Source organism: Nelusetta ayraudi, unplaced genomic scaffold (genome assembly GCF_046127955.1).
Source record: "Nelusetta ayraudi isolate G7.1 ecotype Tasmania unplaced genomic scaffold, CSIRO-AGI_Nayr_v1 ptg000135l, whole genome shotgun sequence".
Taxonomy (NCBI): domain Eukaryota; kingdom Metazoa; phylum Chordata; class Actinopteri; order Tetraodontiformes; family Monacanthidae; genus Nelusetta; species Nelusetta ayraudi.
The window spans coordinates 15,210,818-15,231,051 of NW_027466185.1; the positions used below are offsets into that span (position 1 = coordinate 15,210,818).

At 43.1% G+C, this 20,234-nt stretch overlaps 1 protein-coding gene across 1 annotated transcript in view; it reads left to right on the plus strand.

The window, feature by feature from the left end:
* The window catches only part of thsd7aa (thrombospondin, type I, domain containing 7Aa), an 84,958-nt gene extending 67,499 nt beyond the window's left edge, over positions 1-17,459 (plus strand). The window contains exons 20-28 of the mRNA XM_076051489.1: positions 66-183; positions 2,960-3,105; positions 4,455-4,629; positions 5,490-5,663; positions 5,751-5,846; positions 8,864-8,946; positions 10,784-10,997; positions 11,839-11,926; positions 14,064-17,459. Coding sequence (XP_075907604.1) covers positions 66-183; positions 2,960-3,105; positions 4,455-4,629; positions 5,490-5,663; positions 5,751-5,846; positions 8,864-8,946; positions 10,784-10,997; positions 11,839-11,926; positions 14,064-14,151 — 1,182 coding nt within the window. The 3' untranslated portion in view covers positions 14,152-17,459. The remainder of the gene's footprint in view (positions 1-65; positions 184-2,959; positions 3,106-4,454; positions 4,630-5,489; positions 5,664-5,750; positions 5,847-8,863; positions 8,947-10,783; positions 10,998-11,838; positions 11,927-14,063) is intronic.
* Positions 17,460-20,234: the final 2,775 nt, after the last annotated feature.

The window sequence follows — 20,234 nt, forward strand, 5'->3', positions numbered from 1 at the left end:
AAGAAAGTGTCATGTTGTTTCAATGAGAGACAACTGAGCGCATCACACTGTCACTCCTCTGGCAGCTGGGCCTCGACAGGAAGTGGCAGATGAACGCTTCCTGTGTGGTGGAATGTCCCGTCAACTGCCAGCTGTCTGACTGGTCCCCGTGGTCAGAGTGTAGCTACACCTGTGGACTGGCAGGTATGGATGTGTGTGTGTGTGTGTGTGTGTGTGTGTGTGTGTGTGTGTGTGTCTGCGTGTGTACATGTAGGCTTTCTATGTTGGTTTATCACAGTTAAAATAAAGGATGCTTTATTTGCTTGGGTATTTCCGAACTCACCATCTAGTTTTAACTTGCAGGATTTTCACATCTCTCAGCTTCTTGGTGTTCAGCCCAAACTGCATCATTAAAACTGTGCAGGTTTTTCCGTTACACTGTGTTTCATCAGGTTTAGGTTTGGTTTCCTTTTGACTTGACGAAATGAAAAGAGTTCCATCAGAAAAGCAGCAGATTGAGACCTCCTCAAGTTCCTCAAGTTTATGTTTAAATTCCACAAAACAACACAACACCAAAACCAAATCAAACAAAAACCCACAACATTTACGACCAACAACAAAACTAAAATAAATAAATTAATAAATTCATTAAAAAAATCAGACAAACGAGCTCAACCTCCTCACCTTTACATCTGGCCATACAAAACAAAATACAATCATTTTCAACTCAAATACACCTGTGATATAATAGCAATAAATAAAATAGATGAGTCAATAAAGGAAACGGCATAAAACAGAAAAGGCTGCGTTGTCTTGTTTCTATAAACCAAATGCTTGTACTATTTTTCCCCATATAGGTTGAAATGGAGTTCATTTCCTCCTTTCTGTAGCTATTGAAATTTTCCATGTTCAAATAATAACCCAGCAATCTATTTTTTCCACTGTAATAATGTAGGATGGTGTGTACACTTGCAGTGTTTTTTCAAAATGACAGATGAGAAAAGGAGAATCCATTTCTGTGGGAACCTCACTCTATCTTGTGACTTGTGTCTTGAAATATACAAATTGATGGTTAAAACTGAAATTAGCCCCTGATACTTTTGAATAACCGCAGTTCTATATCGGACCAAACCTTCTGAATTTTATTGCACTCCTAGAAAAGCGTGAATTGATGAATCTGTGGTGCCGCATTTAAAACAGTTCCCTCGATAAACTTTAATCATATTTATCAACTATGTCTCGTGTGCAGTAAGTTCTGTCCTTCATTTAATACTGGATTATCCGTAAATTTTCATTGGCTGTAATATCTGCTAAATTCCACCATTCTCAAGAACATCTTCTTTTCTCTTTAAATCTCAGCTCCATAAATGTTTTCTGGATTACAACTACAATATTCCTTAACCTCACCCAGGCGGTGGCGCTGTATCTGTCGCTGTTGTGGGCTGCTGGCACTTATCACCCATTGGTTTACTGACAAGGTCCCGCCTCCTCCTCTATGGTAATGGTGCTTGAGGATGTGGGAACCACTGGCTGTCCAGCCATGCAGCAGTGAGGGATAACAACGTTCTCCAGTGTAACTGCAGTGTAATTCCAGTGTAACTGCAGAGGATGAGGCCATTGATTGCTGCTCCATTAAGGCTGTGTGCTCTGGGGCTCTGGGAGCACTCAGCCAACAGTAGATATGAAACCAGTAGAGGCTTTAGTGGTTTCTTCGAAGCTTCATCTCTCCCTCAGCGGCGGCGAGGATAGCAACCCCCCACCACCTCTCGCCACCCTCCCTCCCCCACCTTGTGTGAGGAAACCAACCACAGGAAGTGAGACGTCTCAGTTTCAGTTCTGGTGTTTCTCTTCACCTGCCGCCTCGCTGCCAGGATGCCTGGAAGAGCGGCTGTTTGCAGCACGTTGACATGAGTTGTGTTTTTTGGTTAGTTTGTTTGTTTGTTGGGGTTTTTCATGGAAAACAAACACCCCAGAAAGAAGTGATGCAGGATGATGAACCAGCCGTGATGAAAACAGCCAGCTGTGTTCCTGGTGTCCATCCCACCTGCACAGTGAGCTACTCATAGCGCTGTGTTTGTCTTCTCCAGCCAAGGAGTTGACACTTGGCACAAAACTCGAATTTGTTTTATACCGCCGGTCTTTGCTGCCACCTTCTGCTCAACCCTCCACCCCCGCCGAGCAACTGGCAACCCAAAGGAATACGAGAGCATTGACCTAAAAATAAAAACCAGACTCTTTTGGCTTGAAATGAGCATCAACCAAGAGCAACAAACTCATAGATCAGCTCGACAGAAGGGTGTCAATGGTAAACTGTTTTAATTCATGTGACACTTATTTATTAGGCCTCTTGGGTTTTTCTTACTGAAACCAAGTCCAGTGGAAGAAAAGGCCTCAGTCATTGTGCCTCAACATCAGCATCCAAATCCAGGAGACCACTAAGGTCACCTTGGCAGTTCTTTAAGTATGCATATTATTGTCCATACATCCTTTAGTTTTGAGCCTCGACCTCGACCTGGATGTCCCCTTTGACCTCATTTCAGACTGAACGGGTCCAATTTCAACATCACAGTCGACGTCTTCATCAATCAATGATTTTCGCTTCCTCATATCTGCTTTTGGGCCACATGGTGGCGCAGCGGTTAGTGCTGCCGCCTCACAGGAAGAAGGTTGTGGGTTCGATTCCAGGCCTTGGACCTTTCTGTGTCTGCTGGCTTCTCTCCAGGTTCTCCAGCTTCCTCCCACACTCAAACAACATGCATGTGAGGTGAATTGGAAACTCTAGATTTTCAGTGGGTGTGGGTGTGTGTGTGAGTGTGAATGGTTATGTGTCTCTATGTAAAGTGGCCACTGGTCCAGGGTGTCACCTTGCCTTCACCCAGTGACAGCTGGGAGAAGCTCCAGCAGACTCCCAGGACCCTGAGAACAGGAGGAGAGCAGATAATGAAGATGGATTGATGGATATCTACTTGTGTTTTTGCAGGCAAACTGTGGCGACGGCGGACGGTGGTCCAGGCTCCGCAGGGTGACGGCCGGCCGTGTGCGTCCCAGATGGAGCAGTGGAAGCCCTGCCTGGTGAAGCCCTGCTACAGCTGGAGATACAGCGCCTGGTCCGAGTGCAAGTCCGAGGTCTGGTACTCTGTCACACTGCTTATTGAGATTGACTAAGAAAATTGTATTTGTCAGACAGGTTTGAAATTTGGGTAACACTTTCTACGAAGGTCTATTGCAGGGGCGGGCATTTTTTTTTTTTCAAGGGGCCACATCACAAACCAGAATTGTGTCGGAGGGCCACGGAAGTTTTGTCGACTGGGGGTGGGGTGGGGAGTCGCGCTGAAGTCCCGTGGAAGCATCCTCACGATTCTCTCTCTCTCCATGCGATCGAGCCAAACTACCTTTTAATTTATGACTGGCCTCACGTGGGCCGAACAGGGACACGCAGCGGGCCGGATGTGGCCCCACGGGCCGTACTTTGTCCAGGTCTGCTCTATTGTATAATGTATTATGAGTGCCTTTATAAGGCATTATCAGATATGTCATAAATGTTCATAATGATGTATGACAACTTATGACATCAGTAACAAAGGATAATAGTGGTGGATATAATGTGTTACAAGTTAATCACTCTCAATGTTTTACAACCTCCAGGGCAAAGTGACAATGAAGTCCTGGATGTTATTACCGTATTATAACTACCATTTATTAAAAATGTTTTAGACAATGACTTAAAGTGTCAGTGATGTTCTATAATTCCTTATGAAGACATTATTCCAGAAGTGCTGATATGAAACAATGCTGGATTTCTTTGATGATGTGATGATGAAAGTAGCCAATCACAGCAAGGGATCTCAGTGTTAATCTGAGGCCGAAGAAAATTTCAGTTTAGACTAACGCTTAGTTTATATTTTGACCAAATAAAACTTTCAGCAGAAGACGGTCTCAGATGACCCTTGATTGACAGCTTTGGCCTTCACTCAATAAGCTGTAATTTGATAAGAAAGGGAAATCATTTTTTTGTGGTGGCTGAATCAATTTCCCTCTAAATTATTCATGAAAGCAAAAATAACCAAAACTTTGGCGTACTATGTTCCCTCTGAGCCCCTCCCTCTTTGTAACGCAATTATTTTTTTAATCTATTAAAAAGAGACAAACAAGAAAAAATAGGATCTCCTCTATTTTTTTCCTTTCTTCGTTTCATTATTCATTTTGTAATTTCCAAACAGGTTCAGGTTCTTAGTTGTTCTTTCTCTGATTTTCCTTCCAAATTCACAGTAGATTTTCACATTCTCATTGTAATTATTTTTCGAAGCTTCTCACAACTTTATAAGCACGTAACATCGCAAGCGTGAACAATGTTGTGTTTTCTAGCAACCAGGACGTGAAGCAGATCCGGGATCAATCTTCAAAAGTGACATTTTTATACCTGCGTGTGCTGCATGTTGAGCCTGTTGTGTTTCTGCTGCTGTTCTTCCTGGCAGGGCGCAAGATGCGGAGAAGGTCTTCGCTTCAGGAACGTGTCGTGCTTCGTGTCGGACGGCTCCAGTGGGCAGGAAGGCAGCCTGGTGGACGACGAGCTCTGCGGTGAGCAGGAGCCTTCAGTGGACGGAGACACCAACATCGTCCTGCAGGAGGCTTGCACGGTGCCGTGCCCAGGTGAGAGGACATTCATAGTATGAGACTGTATCAGACCCAACACTCCTCAGTCAATAAGGTCCTGTTGTCCACGTTAGCCACACACAATATAAAACAACAACATTTGTCATACAGGCCTATTGTCAGGAGCTTTTATCCCATGCTGGCCTTCTTACTGAGCTTTTCACTGCAGCAGCAGCAGCAGCGTCCTCAATGCAATAGCAATTACTGTTGAGTGCTTTTCTTTTTGTTGTTGTGGTGAGAGCTTGAAGTGCCGTTGCCGTGCAGTGGGAAAAAAAGGAGCTATTCTTCTCATTCTTTTTGAACACAGTTCATAAATGGGCTGCGTTGTGCCCACGTTAAAGCCACTCACCTCAGAGACTCGCTGGCAAAAGAGAACATGTGTGAGAAGAGTAGAGACAGCAGAGGCTGCATGTGGCTGTAACACTGCAGTAGCCGCAGAGGCAATCAATCACGAGTCAATATCACTAGTTAGAGGCAAAGCAGGGCAGAGTGTGAAAATCTTGCTTTCCAGGGCAACTATTGGAACAGGAGGTGGAGGTGAACTACTACAGTACTTCACCTTTTATCTTGTTTAAAGCAGAGTAGTCAAACTGCGCAGAGGCAGTGATAAACAAGGTTTTATCAACCATGAGCAAGGCCATAACCAGGGTTATGAAACTAGTGAGGTACAAACCATGTTAAAAAAAATAAATAAATTGAGCACTTACTTATGAATAAGTAAAATAAATAGTATTTTAAAGTGTACAATTACACAAATACACAATCACATAATGTTGTTGACTGGATCTTTATTATCTGTTGGCCCTCTAACTCTATTGAACTATTGTCCTTGAATGACCCTTCCATCTGCGTTCCAGGAGAGTGCTACCTGACGCACTGGACCGACTGGAGTCCCTGCCAGTTGAGCTGTTTGAACGGAGATGACCTGGGCTTCGGCTCAGTCCAGGTTCGCTCGCGAGCGGTGGTGGCTCAGGACCCGGAGAACCTGCTGCAGTGTCCGGAGCAGCAGCTTGAAGCGCGGCCGTGCACAGGTGAACTGATGCGGAAGTTGTGCTGAAAAGCCATTTTAATACTGTTTTTCATGTGGAGTTGTTTGTTAATATTTGCCTTCCCTGCAGAGGGTCAGTGCTTTGAATACAAGTGGAGGACTGGACTGTGGAGGGCGGCATCCCGGCTGGTCTGGTGTCAGCGCTCTGACGGTCAGAATGTCACTGGTAAGCCTGGGTGGGGGTGGGGGGGCTGTTACAACTGTTATAGCCGAGCAGTGGTGGGCCGTGCATTTCACAGCCAGGCCAACACTGACACTGTCATATGTGGTATAGGAGTGTATATTATCCCCAATATGACACTACTGCTCCAGAATCCAGAGAGAATCACACTGACACATCACATCACCTTCATACAGGGACCTAGTGGAGCAAAACTTAGTTTCCGGAGCATTTAAAACATCATTCAGACTCAGTAACTGAGGCCACTGATACTGTCAACACTTACAAAATAAAATGTGATTTTCAAAGCTTTCTTTCACAAAGTTTTAATCAGTCCACCAACACTAAACTCTGTGAGCTTCAACTCTGGGCCAAACTGCTCCAATAAACAGCACATTGTCACCAATTCATATGAGAGACCAATGAGATGATAACGAAGCAAACTATTAAACTATTAAACTATTGAACATGTTGCTGCAGCTGCTGCGCTAATGCACCATGTTATTTTCATTTTAAATTGCAGATGATTGCATGATGATTGAGGCAACTAAACAATACAGAAACACCTCTTAATTGTCACTCAAGTGTCTCCCGACTGGGAGATCGAGTGTCTAATCTGTCCGGCAGAGATATCAGACCTCAGAAACTGTATATTTAAGCGCCAGCAGAAAAACCAGTCAGTCGTCACCTTGGCATTCAAAACTGACTTAAACTCCCGCTGTAAGTAAGCCTTTGACACCAGCGACGTGGCCACTTAAACTGTCTCCTCCTGGGTGTCAGACTTCCTGCGGTCTCTACTGGCCACTTCCAGCTAACGAGGCCTTCAAGTGTCCGCTTTGACCCAGTGCACCCAGTGTCCCACTGCTGCCGCTCCACACGCATCCACACACCCGTGTATCTCACATCTCACCCCTAATTGACACCGGAAGTGTCTGCGGTGAGCCATTAAAGTCAGTGTGCGCGTTCCAACCACCAGGGGACGTTGACCGTGAGAAGGAGCTTTGGAAGAGCACCTGTGGAAAAGGCTGAGCACACCCGAAAAATTTATATTTAGTTTTTTTTTGTTTTGTTTTACAGAGACAGCTAACTTAAAAAAAAACACAGCCTTTAGGTCAACACAGGTAGTGGTGTCTTAAGACAAAGAACAAAAATATTTTAATAAAATAACTAGGGCTGTCAAACGATTATTATTATTTTTATCGCAATTAATCATGGTTTGAATTGCATGTGTAAAATTCTGTTAGTTTGCATTTCAAGCCAGTTTTAACCCCATAAAGTATTTTTTCCAAGAAATCGTCCAGAGAGGCCGACTACGGGCTAGTAAAAGGGACAAAAAGGCTTAAGCTGGGTTCACACCGGAACTCCCGTTCACACCAGACGCACATTTCTCCGCAACGGTCAACAAGAACTTCTGCTCAGCTGTTGTTTACTCCCATTCAGCTATTTCAGCTATGACAGAATTTAGAATTCTGTCAGACAAATTTCAACCACTTCAGAATTTCAGGATTCTGAAAGGGTTGGGAGGGGTCAGCAGGTGTCAGGAGGGGTCGGCAGCTGTTGGGAGGAGCCGGCAGGTGTTGGGAGTGGTCAGCAGCTGTCGGGAGGAGTCGGCAAGTATCGGGAAGGGTCGGCAGGTGTCGCCGACCACGGCGGCTCAGTCCTGCAAACGCTGCTTGCAGCTTTATTAATTATTTTTTCCTTTTTTTACACACAGCGATGCTTCAGACACAGCTCGGACAGGCATAAGAGTTTTGTTTTACTGTTGTTTTCTTTGAATACATACCAGACTAGCTGGGTTGTCTCGCTATCTTACAAATCCTGGAGTGAACAGCAGGTGGGGCCACTGCATTTCAGTGTGGATCAGCCTTTACTGCGCACGCACTGCTCATTTGCTTTATTCTCAGCACACAGCAGCGCCCTCACCTCCCCTCCTCTTCCCTCCCCCACTCTTCTGTTCAATGTTTCCCTCTCTTCCCCCTCGTTGTTCCCCTCATAAATATTCACAGCGATAAATTTAATACATATTCAAGTGGCTCAGATACATCCTCATGTTTCTGCGTACATGTGTTTTTGCTGAATGCCTGCTGGCAGGATCAGCATTAGTTGCGCTCCCTGTCCTCACAGTGGCACTGTGTCCTCCTCACCACCCCGAACATCACATGAACAGCAATGCAAAGTGACTGAATCAAAAACTTTTGTGGTTTACATGCAACCTATTTGCCCCCTTTTCCTGTCGTTTTTCTTTTTGATAAAGTCAAACTGTGAAACTGTTTCTTGCTCAATTTTATTTCTGTGACCAGAAATCAGGAATCTCTGAGATACTCAAACCACACCCACAGTTTTACGTAGTTGCCTTCAAATTTCAATATATTTAAAGTAGGGTTGAACGAAAACTGGCTCTGATAACAGAGTTGAGTACTCTACTCGCACTTCTAAAATATATGGCAATACCACAACACCGATACAAGTTGTATATGCTTGTATTTGACAATTTTGTTAAATTTGTCTTTGTACTGCAATTAAACTTGAGTACTTGAGTACTGAAATGCAAGTACTCGTACTCTACTGGTTCTGTAAAAAAGTGGTATCAGTGCATCTCTTATTTAAAGTATGTGTCCCCTATGTATGAATAGAAAATTGTTATATGCTATATGCTACCAAAGACACAAACTCAGGCGTGTCAGAGGTTTTTTTGACTCCTAAAGTAAAATCTCTTTGACGAGCTTCAATGGTGCAAAAATGACTTTAAAATCTCTTTTAAAAACATCTGAAAAAAAAATCTGAAATTACAAAAATCACTCAGTAAGAACATCTATTTTCAAATTTTAGTAGACAACTAAACAAAAACAAGTAATATGAAATAATATTCTAAATAATGCCTATGAGCTAACCAAACGTTTTAATGATGTAAATAAAATACATGATGATTGATATGATGAATTCCACTATGCAGGATGGTCTCATGTGATTTTTATGTCAGGTCTGTTCTCCATATTCATCTCCTTCAATGCTCTGCTCTGCAGGTGGATGTCCAATGTCGGCCAAGCCCATGTCTGACCGGTCATGTGACCCACCGTGCACCAAGGCACGCTCCCTGTGCACAGAGGTGAGTCAAGAGTAGAGGAGCACACAAAGTGCACATTTCCACTCACGCTCCACTAGTACTAGCACAGCTGGTGTTTCCACTGGCACTACTGGGCTCAGGCTAGTGATGTGCATATCGATATTGTTATCGATGTATCGGTCGTTAATCAGAGTAAATTATCGTATCGATAATTTTAAGGAAACATCTATATTTATTTCCATATAGCACACATGGATAAAGAAGGCAAAATGTTTTTTTTTCGAAACATTACAAACCAAAAAGTATATTTTGATATCGATATTGCAATATCGATCCCAAAAATATCGATTATCATATCAAATTTGAAAAATACCTGATCTCACATCACTAGCTCGGGCCACCTTGGCCCGGCACTGGTGCGTTTCCACTGCGACTTGGTCCCAGCTCAGCCGGATAGAGTTAGTGCTGCAAGGTGTAGCCAAGGTCCCTGTTTGTTGCCTTTGCAGAGAAAATGTAGACGCTGAAACTATCACTTGAGTCACAGAGTCGTTTATTGGACAAGAGTATCCGCACAACTCAAGTCCACACAAAGCACAGAACAGCAAGCAACAGCTTCACTCAACCGATGCTAACACGCTAGCAGCGTTAAAATCGCTATATGACGCGAAACTGAAGGGGCAGAATCGCTGTTTCTTCAATTTTGTTGCCAGTGAACACAACATACTTGCAAAACATGGAGTTAGCTGTGGTGGCTAACTGTTTAGCTTCATGATGCAGCAGTTGCACTTTGCAATTAGCCTTAAAACTATGGTTGCTTTTGGTCAAAATACACTCACAGTCCTCATATGTTAGCCGTTATTGCCGTCTTCGACTATTCTCCCGTTGCTCACCAGGGGGCTGAGTCAAGGCTGCCTCCCGGGCTGGTGGTCCATCGCATCCATGAGGCTGAAACTATCTATTATGTTTATTTTAAAAGTAATAGGACAAAAAAAATAAGAGAGGAACTGAGTGTTGCTCTCCGTTATGAATAAATGTACAAAACCAAACCAGTGGAGATAATAAGAGTTTATGAAATAAATGATGTACATTCAGTGTGTGTGTGTGTGTGTGTGTGTGTGTGTGTGTGTGTACATTTATTATTTTTTTGTTTCGTCTGAACTAAAGTTGGTTTTCAATAATAATGTGCTTATTTTATGATAACTTAATCAATCGGCTCACTGGGTACTGCCGCAACAAATTCCTATGTGTTTTTACACAAATGGCAATAAATGAAATCTGAATCTGAATGAAATCTGAATCTTAACACCATGCGTTAGTCCAAAAGTTCACAACCCATTTTTTTTTTATGATCCAGCATCATATTCCGCATTACAAAAAGACTGCTGGCTGTTCCATTGGTTAGCAGCCAGCAGGGTTTTACACTTCAACTCAGGAGAGAACAGAATGAATGAAAGCTTCCTCTGGCCGCGGGGAATCAGACTTAGTTTGCACTGCCACCTAGTGGAGAAATTTCGCACTGCACGTGGTGGCGGAAAAACATGAACGCTTGAACTTCCGTCGCACCCAACAGGACAGACGTTAGAACTGTCGTCATAAATATTAAACTCTGGATAGACTCAACCAACCACAGAGGGCCTCATGAGGACGTACAACTGTTGTGTTGAAACTATTGCGTTAAAATAAAGTATTTTGTTGTGATTTTTTTGTATCTTTACTTTTTCAGAAAAACAAGTTATCTACTGTTGGGTTTCTCCTGACCCATAATTAATATGCATATTTTTTAGAATGCTTTTATAAATGAAATGCTTAATTCTTAATTTCTACCACCTTGCGGTGTAACTTCAAATCTCTATTCAAATCCTCCCGCTTCCTGTTCCAGGCGGGTGTGTGCGGCTGTGAGGAGGGCTACACCGAGGTGATGACCTCGGACGGCGTGCTGGACCAGTGCACCGTCATCCCAGTGCTGGAGATCCCCACCGCTGGCGACAACAAGGCTGACGTGAAGACCATCCGAGCCTTCAGCCCGGCCCAGCCTGAGGCCAGCTCGCCTGGCAGGGCGGGCCGCACCTGGTTCCTGCAGCCCTTCGGTCCAGGTAACTCACCTCCCCGCACCTTGTCGTCTTCATGGTGTGACATGGAAGTTAAAGTCAGTTAAAGTGTGTAATATTTGGAGATTTTATAGAAGAAGCAGCGACATCCAGTGGTTACATTTTAGATTGCAGCACCCTTTCACTCATTTTCTCTCTCCTGAGTTTGCCAGTGAACTACGGTGGCCTGCGAGCACAAACCTGGATACCTCGTTCACCTTCTTCTTCTGCTTTGTTGGTTTATTTGAGGACATGAACAGTCACCCTTAAAATGAAATACGCTGTCAGGCGACTTACAGCGCTCATACTGTTTGTATGAATGTATATAATTAATAACCATTATGTGGGTAGGAAAATCAAATTGCTTTTTATTGTGCTGCAAGTATACATTTTAATGAATGTACACGGTGTCCCAAAAAGACTTGACATCATTTTCAAAGCAATGATCTTCAAAACTCCTCCATTGAGCCTCCATCTAATTCATCTACATTCCTTTGTGTTAACAAGATAAAGTAAACTGAAAGCATAAATCATGTAAAAAGGTAAAGTAAAGTAAACAATGTGCAACTCGATGGAGGGGTAAAATAAGAATCTATATACAAGGATGCATAATATATATAAATAATATAATATATATGTATACAAGTATTCATTAACATGTGCACATATACCTAAATATAAAAATAATACATACAAGTCTACATATGTATACAGCGTGACAAGAAAATAAAAAAGAAACACAGGTGCAGCAGTCGAGGAATTGATAGAGATAATAGCAACAACAACAACAACAACAACAACAACGATAATAATAATAATAAACCTTGTGATTTTGCCTCCTGTGCAGATGGGAAGCTGAAGACCTGGGTTTACGGAGTGGCAGCCGGAGCCTTCGTCCTGCTCATCTTCATCAGCTCCATGACATACTTAGCATGGTAATGTAGCAGCACTTCTCTCAGTCCTTTCCTACTGCGAGTCCCTGCCATCATCATCATCATCATCATCATCATCATCATCATCGTCATCATCATCATCATCGTCATCATCGTCATCATCATCATCATCATCATCATTCAGTTCAATCTGACAGCAAAATTCAGTGATGCAATATGGTCATAATCAAGAACCAATGACCTTTTCAGAAGCTTTATCAAAAAAATGCTTTAAGAAATTTGAGGGGTTTTTGGTGAGCCGTTCTCCAACCCAGTTTTGTTTCTTTGAAGACCAGTTATTAAAATAACTATGTAACGTAAACACAGCTATACAACAAAGCTGTTTGCCAATTTTGAATGTGCTCCAGGATGAAGACAATGACAAAGCAAACCGCACAACTGTGACAAAGCTGATGCAAAGTCATGATGGTGAAGTGCAGTTTTGACAAGCCCAGCTGGCTTTAGAACCTGGCTTTGAGTTCTCAGAAAAACCTCTCAAATATGGCTAAAATGTTTTGACGCTCTCATGAGCTGGTTTTTCACCCTTATCCATATAGAGGTATATCGCAAAAGTGTCATGGACACACTTTTTTCATTTCGACACATCAGCGGACGTGACGTATAGGGTTACGTAACAAGTTCACGGACCAGTGAAAATGGCTCCTTGTGATTGGATGGAGGAGGAGATGGAATGTTTATTGTTTTTAATCAAAAGAGAAAAATATTTCAACCATTCTTGACAGCAAACAAATGCAAACAAACAAAAGCAAATGTACTTCTCATAAATCTCGTTTTGTGAGATTTATGAGAACTATGGTTTATACGCTTCACACCATTCAATGGAAACACCTGCAAATCGCAATTTTACTTTGTGGACATTTTAGAAATATCACTTTAATTTTGGAAAAAACTGTCATGGAAACACAGCTCATGTTAAGTTCATTCATCAGTTCATTTGCTTTGAGTTTTATTCATTTATCATTTATCATCATTTATCATTTGTCATCTTTCTTTTTGTTTTTCCCACTCCATGTTGTTTTGCTGTCTCCATGCTCATCCTCACCTCTGCTGCTCAGCTGTGGCGGGTGCTGCTGCTGCAGATCCAGACCCAAGTCCCCCTCAGATGAGGTTTACTGGACGGATCCCAACGGCTACTCAGTGCCTTACGTCTGCCCCGAGTGCCAGAAACTAGAGCAGGAGGAGCTGCACCAGCACCAGCACCAGCACAGCCACCTCCTCCTCCAGCAGCCACAGCAGCAGCTGCGGGAAGCAGAGCAGGAGCAGCAGTACGAAACGCTGCTGCAGCCGCGTCCACAATCCCAACCACAGCAGCAGCAGCAGCAGCAGCAGCAACAGCAACAGCCGCTTCCATTCCCACCGCCGCCCACTCGTATTGAGACTCTGATCAGCTAGTGCAGGGCCTCACCGTGCCTTCCTGGCAGTTGCAAACACCTCCTGGTGCCTGTTCACTCACTCCAGGGCATCTCGTCCTCGAGGTGAGCCGTCCATTCAATCCTCTTCATGGGGTCCTGGTGGTATCGCTGTGGTGCTCTCAACTAGCGTTCTAGTCCAGACAGCACCAACATAGACCAAGACCTTATCAAGACTAGAGAGTAAGGAGACGGAGACCAGACCAAAACTTTATATATCTAAGAAAAATTACAACAAAACAGAAAAAAATGACCAGTATCTTTTTTCAAATTACAATTTCCTTCTAAATGGAACAGCAACTCTTTCCAGCAAGGTGTCTTTTCATCATTTTCTTAAACATTTTGCTGCTTTGCCAACTATTTTGAACCATTTTCAAAGAAACAACTTTGCTTCATATAATTAAATAATAAATGTACTAGGAATAAGGGGGCAGGGTGTCACTCTGGGTGTCACCTACAGAGTGTAAAACGGCAGCAGCTGGATTATTTTCTGTTATTATCGTGTCATTACTGTGTTGGCTGAGTCTCCGCTGGTTTGGATCAAAAACTCCACAGTCTCACAGCCAGTGGTTGAGAGGAAAACTGTTCAAAGTCAAAGTTGGATTGACTATAATTAACTTGTGACTCGGAGTGAATGCAGTGTGAGCTGAATGTGACCCTCCACACCTGAAAACACTTTCTTACAAAACTTTCTTCTTGTGTGTTTGCAGCAAAAAGCCAAAGAGGCCTCAGAGGCGGCAGATGAACAACAGGCTGAAGCCGCTGACTCTGGCTTACGACGGCGACGCCGACATGTAGTCCACTTCCTGGACTTCCTGGACTGACTTCCTGGACTTCCTGTTCACACTGACAGACAGACAGACAGACGGACAGACAGATGGACGGACAGACAGACAGACAAACAGTTGTCCTGCTGCAGGAAACAGGGTGTTTCTCTGGAGCCTCCTGGGTGTCAGGGCTGCTGCTTCCACCCGACAGGTGGACGACGCTGGAATTCCACATCATTATGACGGAAAGTTAAAGTAAAAAACCTCAAGACACTAAAAAAAAGAAAAAGAAAAAAAATGTCGTCAGCAGCCTTGACGTTCCAGTTTTTCTTTTCTAACAATGTACAATTTTGATACTTATCTCACAAGAGCCTTCATACGTTGTTTATCTTCTTCTTCTTCTTCTTTTTCTTCTTCTTCTTCTTCCACTCTTCTTCTTGGAAGTCTGCCTTTTCACTACTCGGATGTCCTGGACTTCCCTGCAGAGGGTCTTCGCAAAAACAAAAGTTTTGCTCGAAATAGAAGCACAAATATTTTCTTTTTTCCTCTTAATGTCACAGCTCTGTGATACTGAGGCCAGAAAGCGAAAAACAAAAAGCAGAAAGCGGTTGAGCGTCGCTTCTGCCTGCCTTTTTTTTACCTTCTAATTTTTCCAGGCGTCATTTTTTGCACTATATTAGTGCAGCATGATACGTCCTTATGTCTTGCTTTGCCATGGGAAACTGCCTCTTTCAACACGAGACGGTGTACAGTTGTGCTAGAGATGTAAAAAAAAAAAAGAAAAACGGAAAAGAAAAGTAGACTTTTTTGCAAAGAAAATGCACCGATGTTTGTCAATATTTTTCTCCTATGAATTACCTCTTGTTTGTGATATAAAGGGACTCAGTGTGTACATAGAGATTTTCCTTCCCCCTCCTGTGCTTTTTTGCCTTTCTAGTCTCAAGTCCCCAAATATGCCTGAGTACATTTGGATTTTCTTTTTTTTCCACTGTGGCTTTTGATGATGACTATGGACATCATTTATTTGATTTTACTTTGTTTGTTTTAACTTATGTGAGCAGTTCAAATGCCGTCATCTGTTTCACAGCAAGACCATCAGAGTCCCTTTGTCCATAATGTCACAGTTTTGATGCAAGATGTTGGGAAATGGAAGGTTTTCCTTTATTTAATATTTAATCAAGTTAAAGTTCAGGTCTTTGTGTCTAATTCAAGGTAAGAAAAAACAACAACTGACAAATAAAAACACAAATAATGTTTTCATCTAGACACAATTGGTTTCCATGTAACTGGTCAACATATCCAAGGTCTTGAATTGTGCATTTCGCCACCACCTTGGCTTTGTTGACATGAATAGGGACGAGTTCAGATGAAAAGTGACTCCGTGAAAAAATCCCAAAGAGAAATTTAGGGAGAGCGAGTTCTTTACCACCTTTTTTGTTCTAATATTGCAGGTGGCTGGCAGGCACTCTTAGACAATCTGACATTTCTCAGTGTGCTGCTGCCAACAGTTTCGTGGTGCAAAAATATTTGGAAGGTGGGATTTTGGTGGAAGTATGTGCCTGAGAATTTGTGTAATTTAAGGAAAGCTGTCTCAGCCTCTCTGGTAATTGGTCGACTTTACAAAGGCAGGGTTACAACTTCTCTTTCTTGTTGTTGATGTATCTCTTCTCCCTCTCTGACCTCATTCAACTGTTTCCACTCTCCTGCATCTGGTAGGGTCAATGTCTGTCAATGCCTTTTATCATTAGAGACAAATATTAGTGCCATCATGCTGACCATGTTGAAAATAACGCTTTATTTTCTCCAAGACAAGACACAAAAAACAAATATTTTCTCCAGTTAGTTAGTTTTTGGGTAAAAGTACATGTTACGCTCTCTTAAGGTGCTGTCACTTCAAACAAAAATAGCCGTTCCCTTGATTTTGTTAAATTGTTGGCCATTAAAATAAATTATTTTTTATTTAAATTATTTTTTTAACCATTTATTATTCATTATTTTTACATTTTTATAGAGTATGACGGCAGAGTCTCTGAAATCGTCCCATTAATGTGTGGAATTCCTTTCTTTTCCTCTAACGTGTTCCCAGACTGTGGCTTTAATTTCGGAAGCTGAAAAGAAAATTCAGTGCTAACTGGTGTTATTCCAATTGTTCCATCCCGCATGTGGACCTGATAAGACCACTTCCATTACAGCTTACACCCTGAATCTGACCGAATATGAACCTTTTAGCCACACCAAAACAAAAACTTCCACTTCCTTCCTGCTCAGTCTGGTGAGAGGGGAAAGAACGCAGCAGTTCAGCGTGGAGACAGCAGATGTGCTTGCTTCTTTCTTTTCCTCCCTCACGCTGCAAAAGCTTTTTTTTTTTTTTATCTCACCAAATGACAATAAAAATGTTCAAAGTCCAACCAGACATTTGATTACTAGCACACGTTTTCTATGCTTTATCAATCAATTGAACAGTTTTAATTCTTTTTTAAATTAATTTCAATGTTGCTATAAAGGTGCTTGTCATAATCGCTCCACTTTTTTTTAGTTTGCCTTTTGAAACATCTAGAAACACACACAGGTTGATCTCCTCTCACTGCTGTTAATGACTGAGAATCTGCTCATGTATGATTATTATTATTATTCATTGCGTTCTGAATTGTACAGTCACCTAAGTGAAGTCTGGAGTCGTGTACCTCCGGGAGTAGCCAACCAGCCACAGCTTGTTGGAGTCTCCCTGTCTTTAAAAAAGTTTTCAGCCCTTAAAAGTATTGTATAAAAGTATTGTGTAACACTTGATGAACACCAGAGATGGTGTTGTCTCCACAGGCTTTTTCTACTTCAACTAAGTCAATCCAGAAGTGAGAGGAATCGACGTGCGCTCCCAGTCACAGAATGAGCAGTATCATTATTGACGTACGAAGCATCATATCAGTGCCAGAGAATGGCGGTTGTATATTCTGTGGGGTTTATTGCTTGTAAGTTAGCGGAATGTTTATTTTATATTTCTTGAATTATGGGTTGTAAATAAAGTGCTACATATTTCTTTCTTTACTTATTTATTTATTTTATTTATTGTCCATGTACCATAATGTGTTTCTTTTTTCTTCTTTTCTTTTTACTGGCACAGATGTTACATAATTTTTTTTAAATTAAAAAAAGGAGTTGCAGGTGTGAATGGGGTGTGTTTAAAAGGGATATTGAAACCTTGTGAAAAAGAAATTTGCTTATTCTGTCCTTTTCTTACTGTTTGTTTATATGTATTTGACTAATGGATGATAATAAACAATGGAAAACGTTGAAAAAAAAAATGTGTGTACGTCTTGGAAACATCCTGATCTGAAAGAGTCTTTTCTGAAGACTTCTGTGGCAGCGCCTTGTTTCAAATAAATCACACATATAGACTAAGGGTCTGTTTCACAAAGCAGGTAAAAGTACAGAAGCATCATTCAAACAGGTAACAGCTGAGAGTATCCACGTGAGATCATGAAAGACGGATGATGTCAATGTTTAAATGTAAATGTATTGTAAGGATCACAAGAATTTGAAGCTGACTTCAGTTAACTGACGGGCAGCAGTCACAAGACAAATTTGTTAAAATTAAGAAAAAAAACTGATTTAATAATTAACACATTTAAATAAATTTAAAAAAAAACGTTTCGGCAATCAAGTGCAAAAAGTGGCGCAAACACACCAATAAATTATCTAACGCAGCAGCTGATACCAAACAAATCAGAACATAAAACCTAATTTTAATCACATTTTAAACTGCAAAGTTGGCCGTTGTTTCAAATAAAACATATTGATACGTATCTTTGCACATTTTTTTAGTGGTTGTACGGTAATTCTGAACAATTTCTAGTGGTTATTCAGCGTTATAGCTGCGAATCACGTAGAGAGACACCACCACTGGTTAATGCTAAACTCGTGCTACTACATGCTGCAACTGGGGTGAAGTAAAACATAAAAAGATGCTTGCTCCGAGCTACAACTAGGACCTACGCTAATTGATGCAGATCTTCTGAGACTGGAAGAACTCCCTGACCCTCCACTTTGTTGGAACCCTTCCACATCATCAGCAGGTATCTCAGGGTCACAGGTGGTTCACCCCTTAACCTGAACACCTCTCCTGAGTGGGGCAGCAAAGGCTGACTAGCCTTCACCAGCAGAAGGGTTCCAACTGTGGGCTCTTTTCAGCCACAGCCATCTTGAGCTGGATTCCGCTGCTGCGACAATGTCCCTGGTGGCTTTCTTCAGCTGATTAGGTTCCAGCCCAACCCTCTGCAGGAAGTAGTTCACCGATTTTGCTGGGAAACCGCGGCAGCCGACTTCAATGGGGTAGCTGGTTGCGTGCCACCTCTTTAACACAGCTTCATCGACCAGGTCCTGGTATTTGGCTTTTTTAAATTGGTGGGATGAAGCCAGCCTCTCCTCCCAGGGTACTGTGAGTTCAGCGATAATGATGTTTTTTGCGCTCCTAGATATCAGTACCATGTCTGGTCGGAGGGAAGTCACTGCGACATCCTGTGGGAAGGCTAGTTTCCTCTTCAAGTCCACACTCAACTCCCAGTCTGAGGCGACTTGCAAGGTACTGGGTCGGGTCTTGGTTGTTGTACCGGTCTTGTGGGTCTTCACTCCTTCGCTTACGAAGGTTATCCCTTTCGACGGTTGGGCTTGTGTGTTGTTGGCCTTGACTCGCAGTTGTTCCACCCATTTTGCGATCTCGGCCAGGACCTTGTCGTGCCTCCACCTGTACCACCCGTCCGCTGAAACTGGCAGTGGAAGCTTGGAGGTCTTACTGTACAGGTTGATTGTGCTGAAGGATGGGGGAACTCCCAGCCATCTCCGCAAGTACTTGCTGCACAGCCTTTCCATTCCTTCTACTTGAGACATGGGAAAGTCATACAGAAGGAAGGGCCATAGCAGCCGGGGGATAATGCCGTACTGGAAGCACCAGACTTTAAATCTTCCAAGCAACAGGCTACGATCTACTGACTTTAGGCAGGTGTTCAGCTGGGCTTTGGTGCTTACAAGGTTGTTACTGTCTGTGAGGGAGCTATCGTACTGCTTTCCAAGGCATCTGATACTTTGGTTTTGGATTGTGGGGACCTCTGCGCCTTGGATGGTGAAGGTGTTTCTCGCTAGCTTCCCCTTCAGGATACTGAGGCTCCTGGATTTCTCCAGCTTGAACTGCAGGCGTGACCATGTGGCCATCTTTTCCAGAGCGCTCAGGATCCACTGTGTACCCTGGATCGAGGGGGTCATTACGGTCACGTCGTCCATGACAGCTCGACAAGCAGGGTGTCTTGTGCCGTCTTATCCCACTGGGCCTCTACACTGTGTAGTTCCTGCCGTTAGCAACAGGTTCATAGCCATCCAATGCCTTCCGGATCAGCTGGTGGGGGACGCTTGGGTAGGCCTTGGGAAGATCCAACCAAATGACAGAGAGTGTGCTGTTATTCCTCTTAGCTTCTCTGATGAGTTGGGTAATCGCTGTTGTATGTTCCAGGCAGCCAGAATACCCTGGGACACCTCCTTTTTGGACACTGGGATCGATGAATCCATTGGCGATCAGATATGCCTATGATGGACCAGAAGATCTTCCCCTCTACATCCAGGAGGGAAATCTCCCGGAACTGGTCGAGTCCTGTAGAATTGAGCTCTTTTGGCACAAAGCAGCCCTCGGCAAGAGTCCAGAGCCTGGGTTCCAGCTTCTTCTTCCACAGAGTCCGCAGGAGCTTTGATAGCCTCTTCAGGAGAAGTGGGCAGCACTTGTAGATTTTATAGGTGGTGCCTGATGGTCCTGGGGCTGATGCCGTCCGTGCTTTCGTCACCACTGCCCTCACTTCATCAATGGTGAAGTCTGCCATAACAAAAGGGGTGGCTGGTATGGGGCTCGGAAGTTGGAATGGGCATTCGCCCAGGGGAATACCTCTGGAGGAATCCCCATGGGCTGCGGCCACACTACTCTCTATCTCCTCCTTCGTGCAAGACAAGGTCCCGCCCTTGGGCTTTCCTAGTAGGTCTGCTGTGAATTGAAAGGGGTTGTTGAAAAATGCTTTCCGCTTACGGCGCTTCTCTTTCTGCTTCTCCTGTGCAGTCTCCGCTCTCCGAAGCTGGATTAGC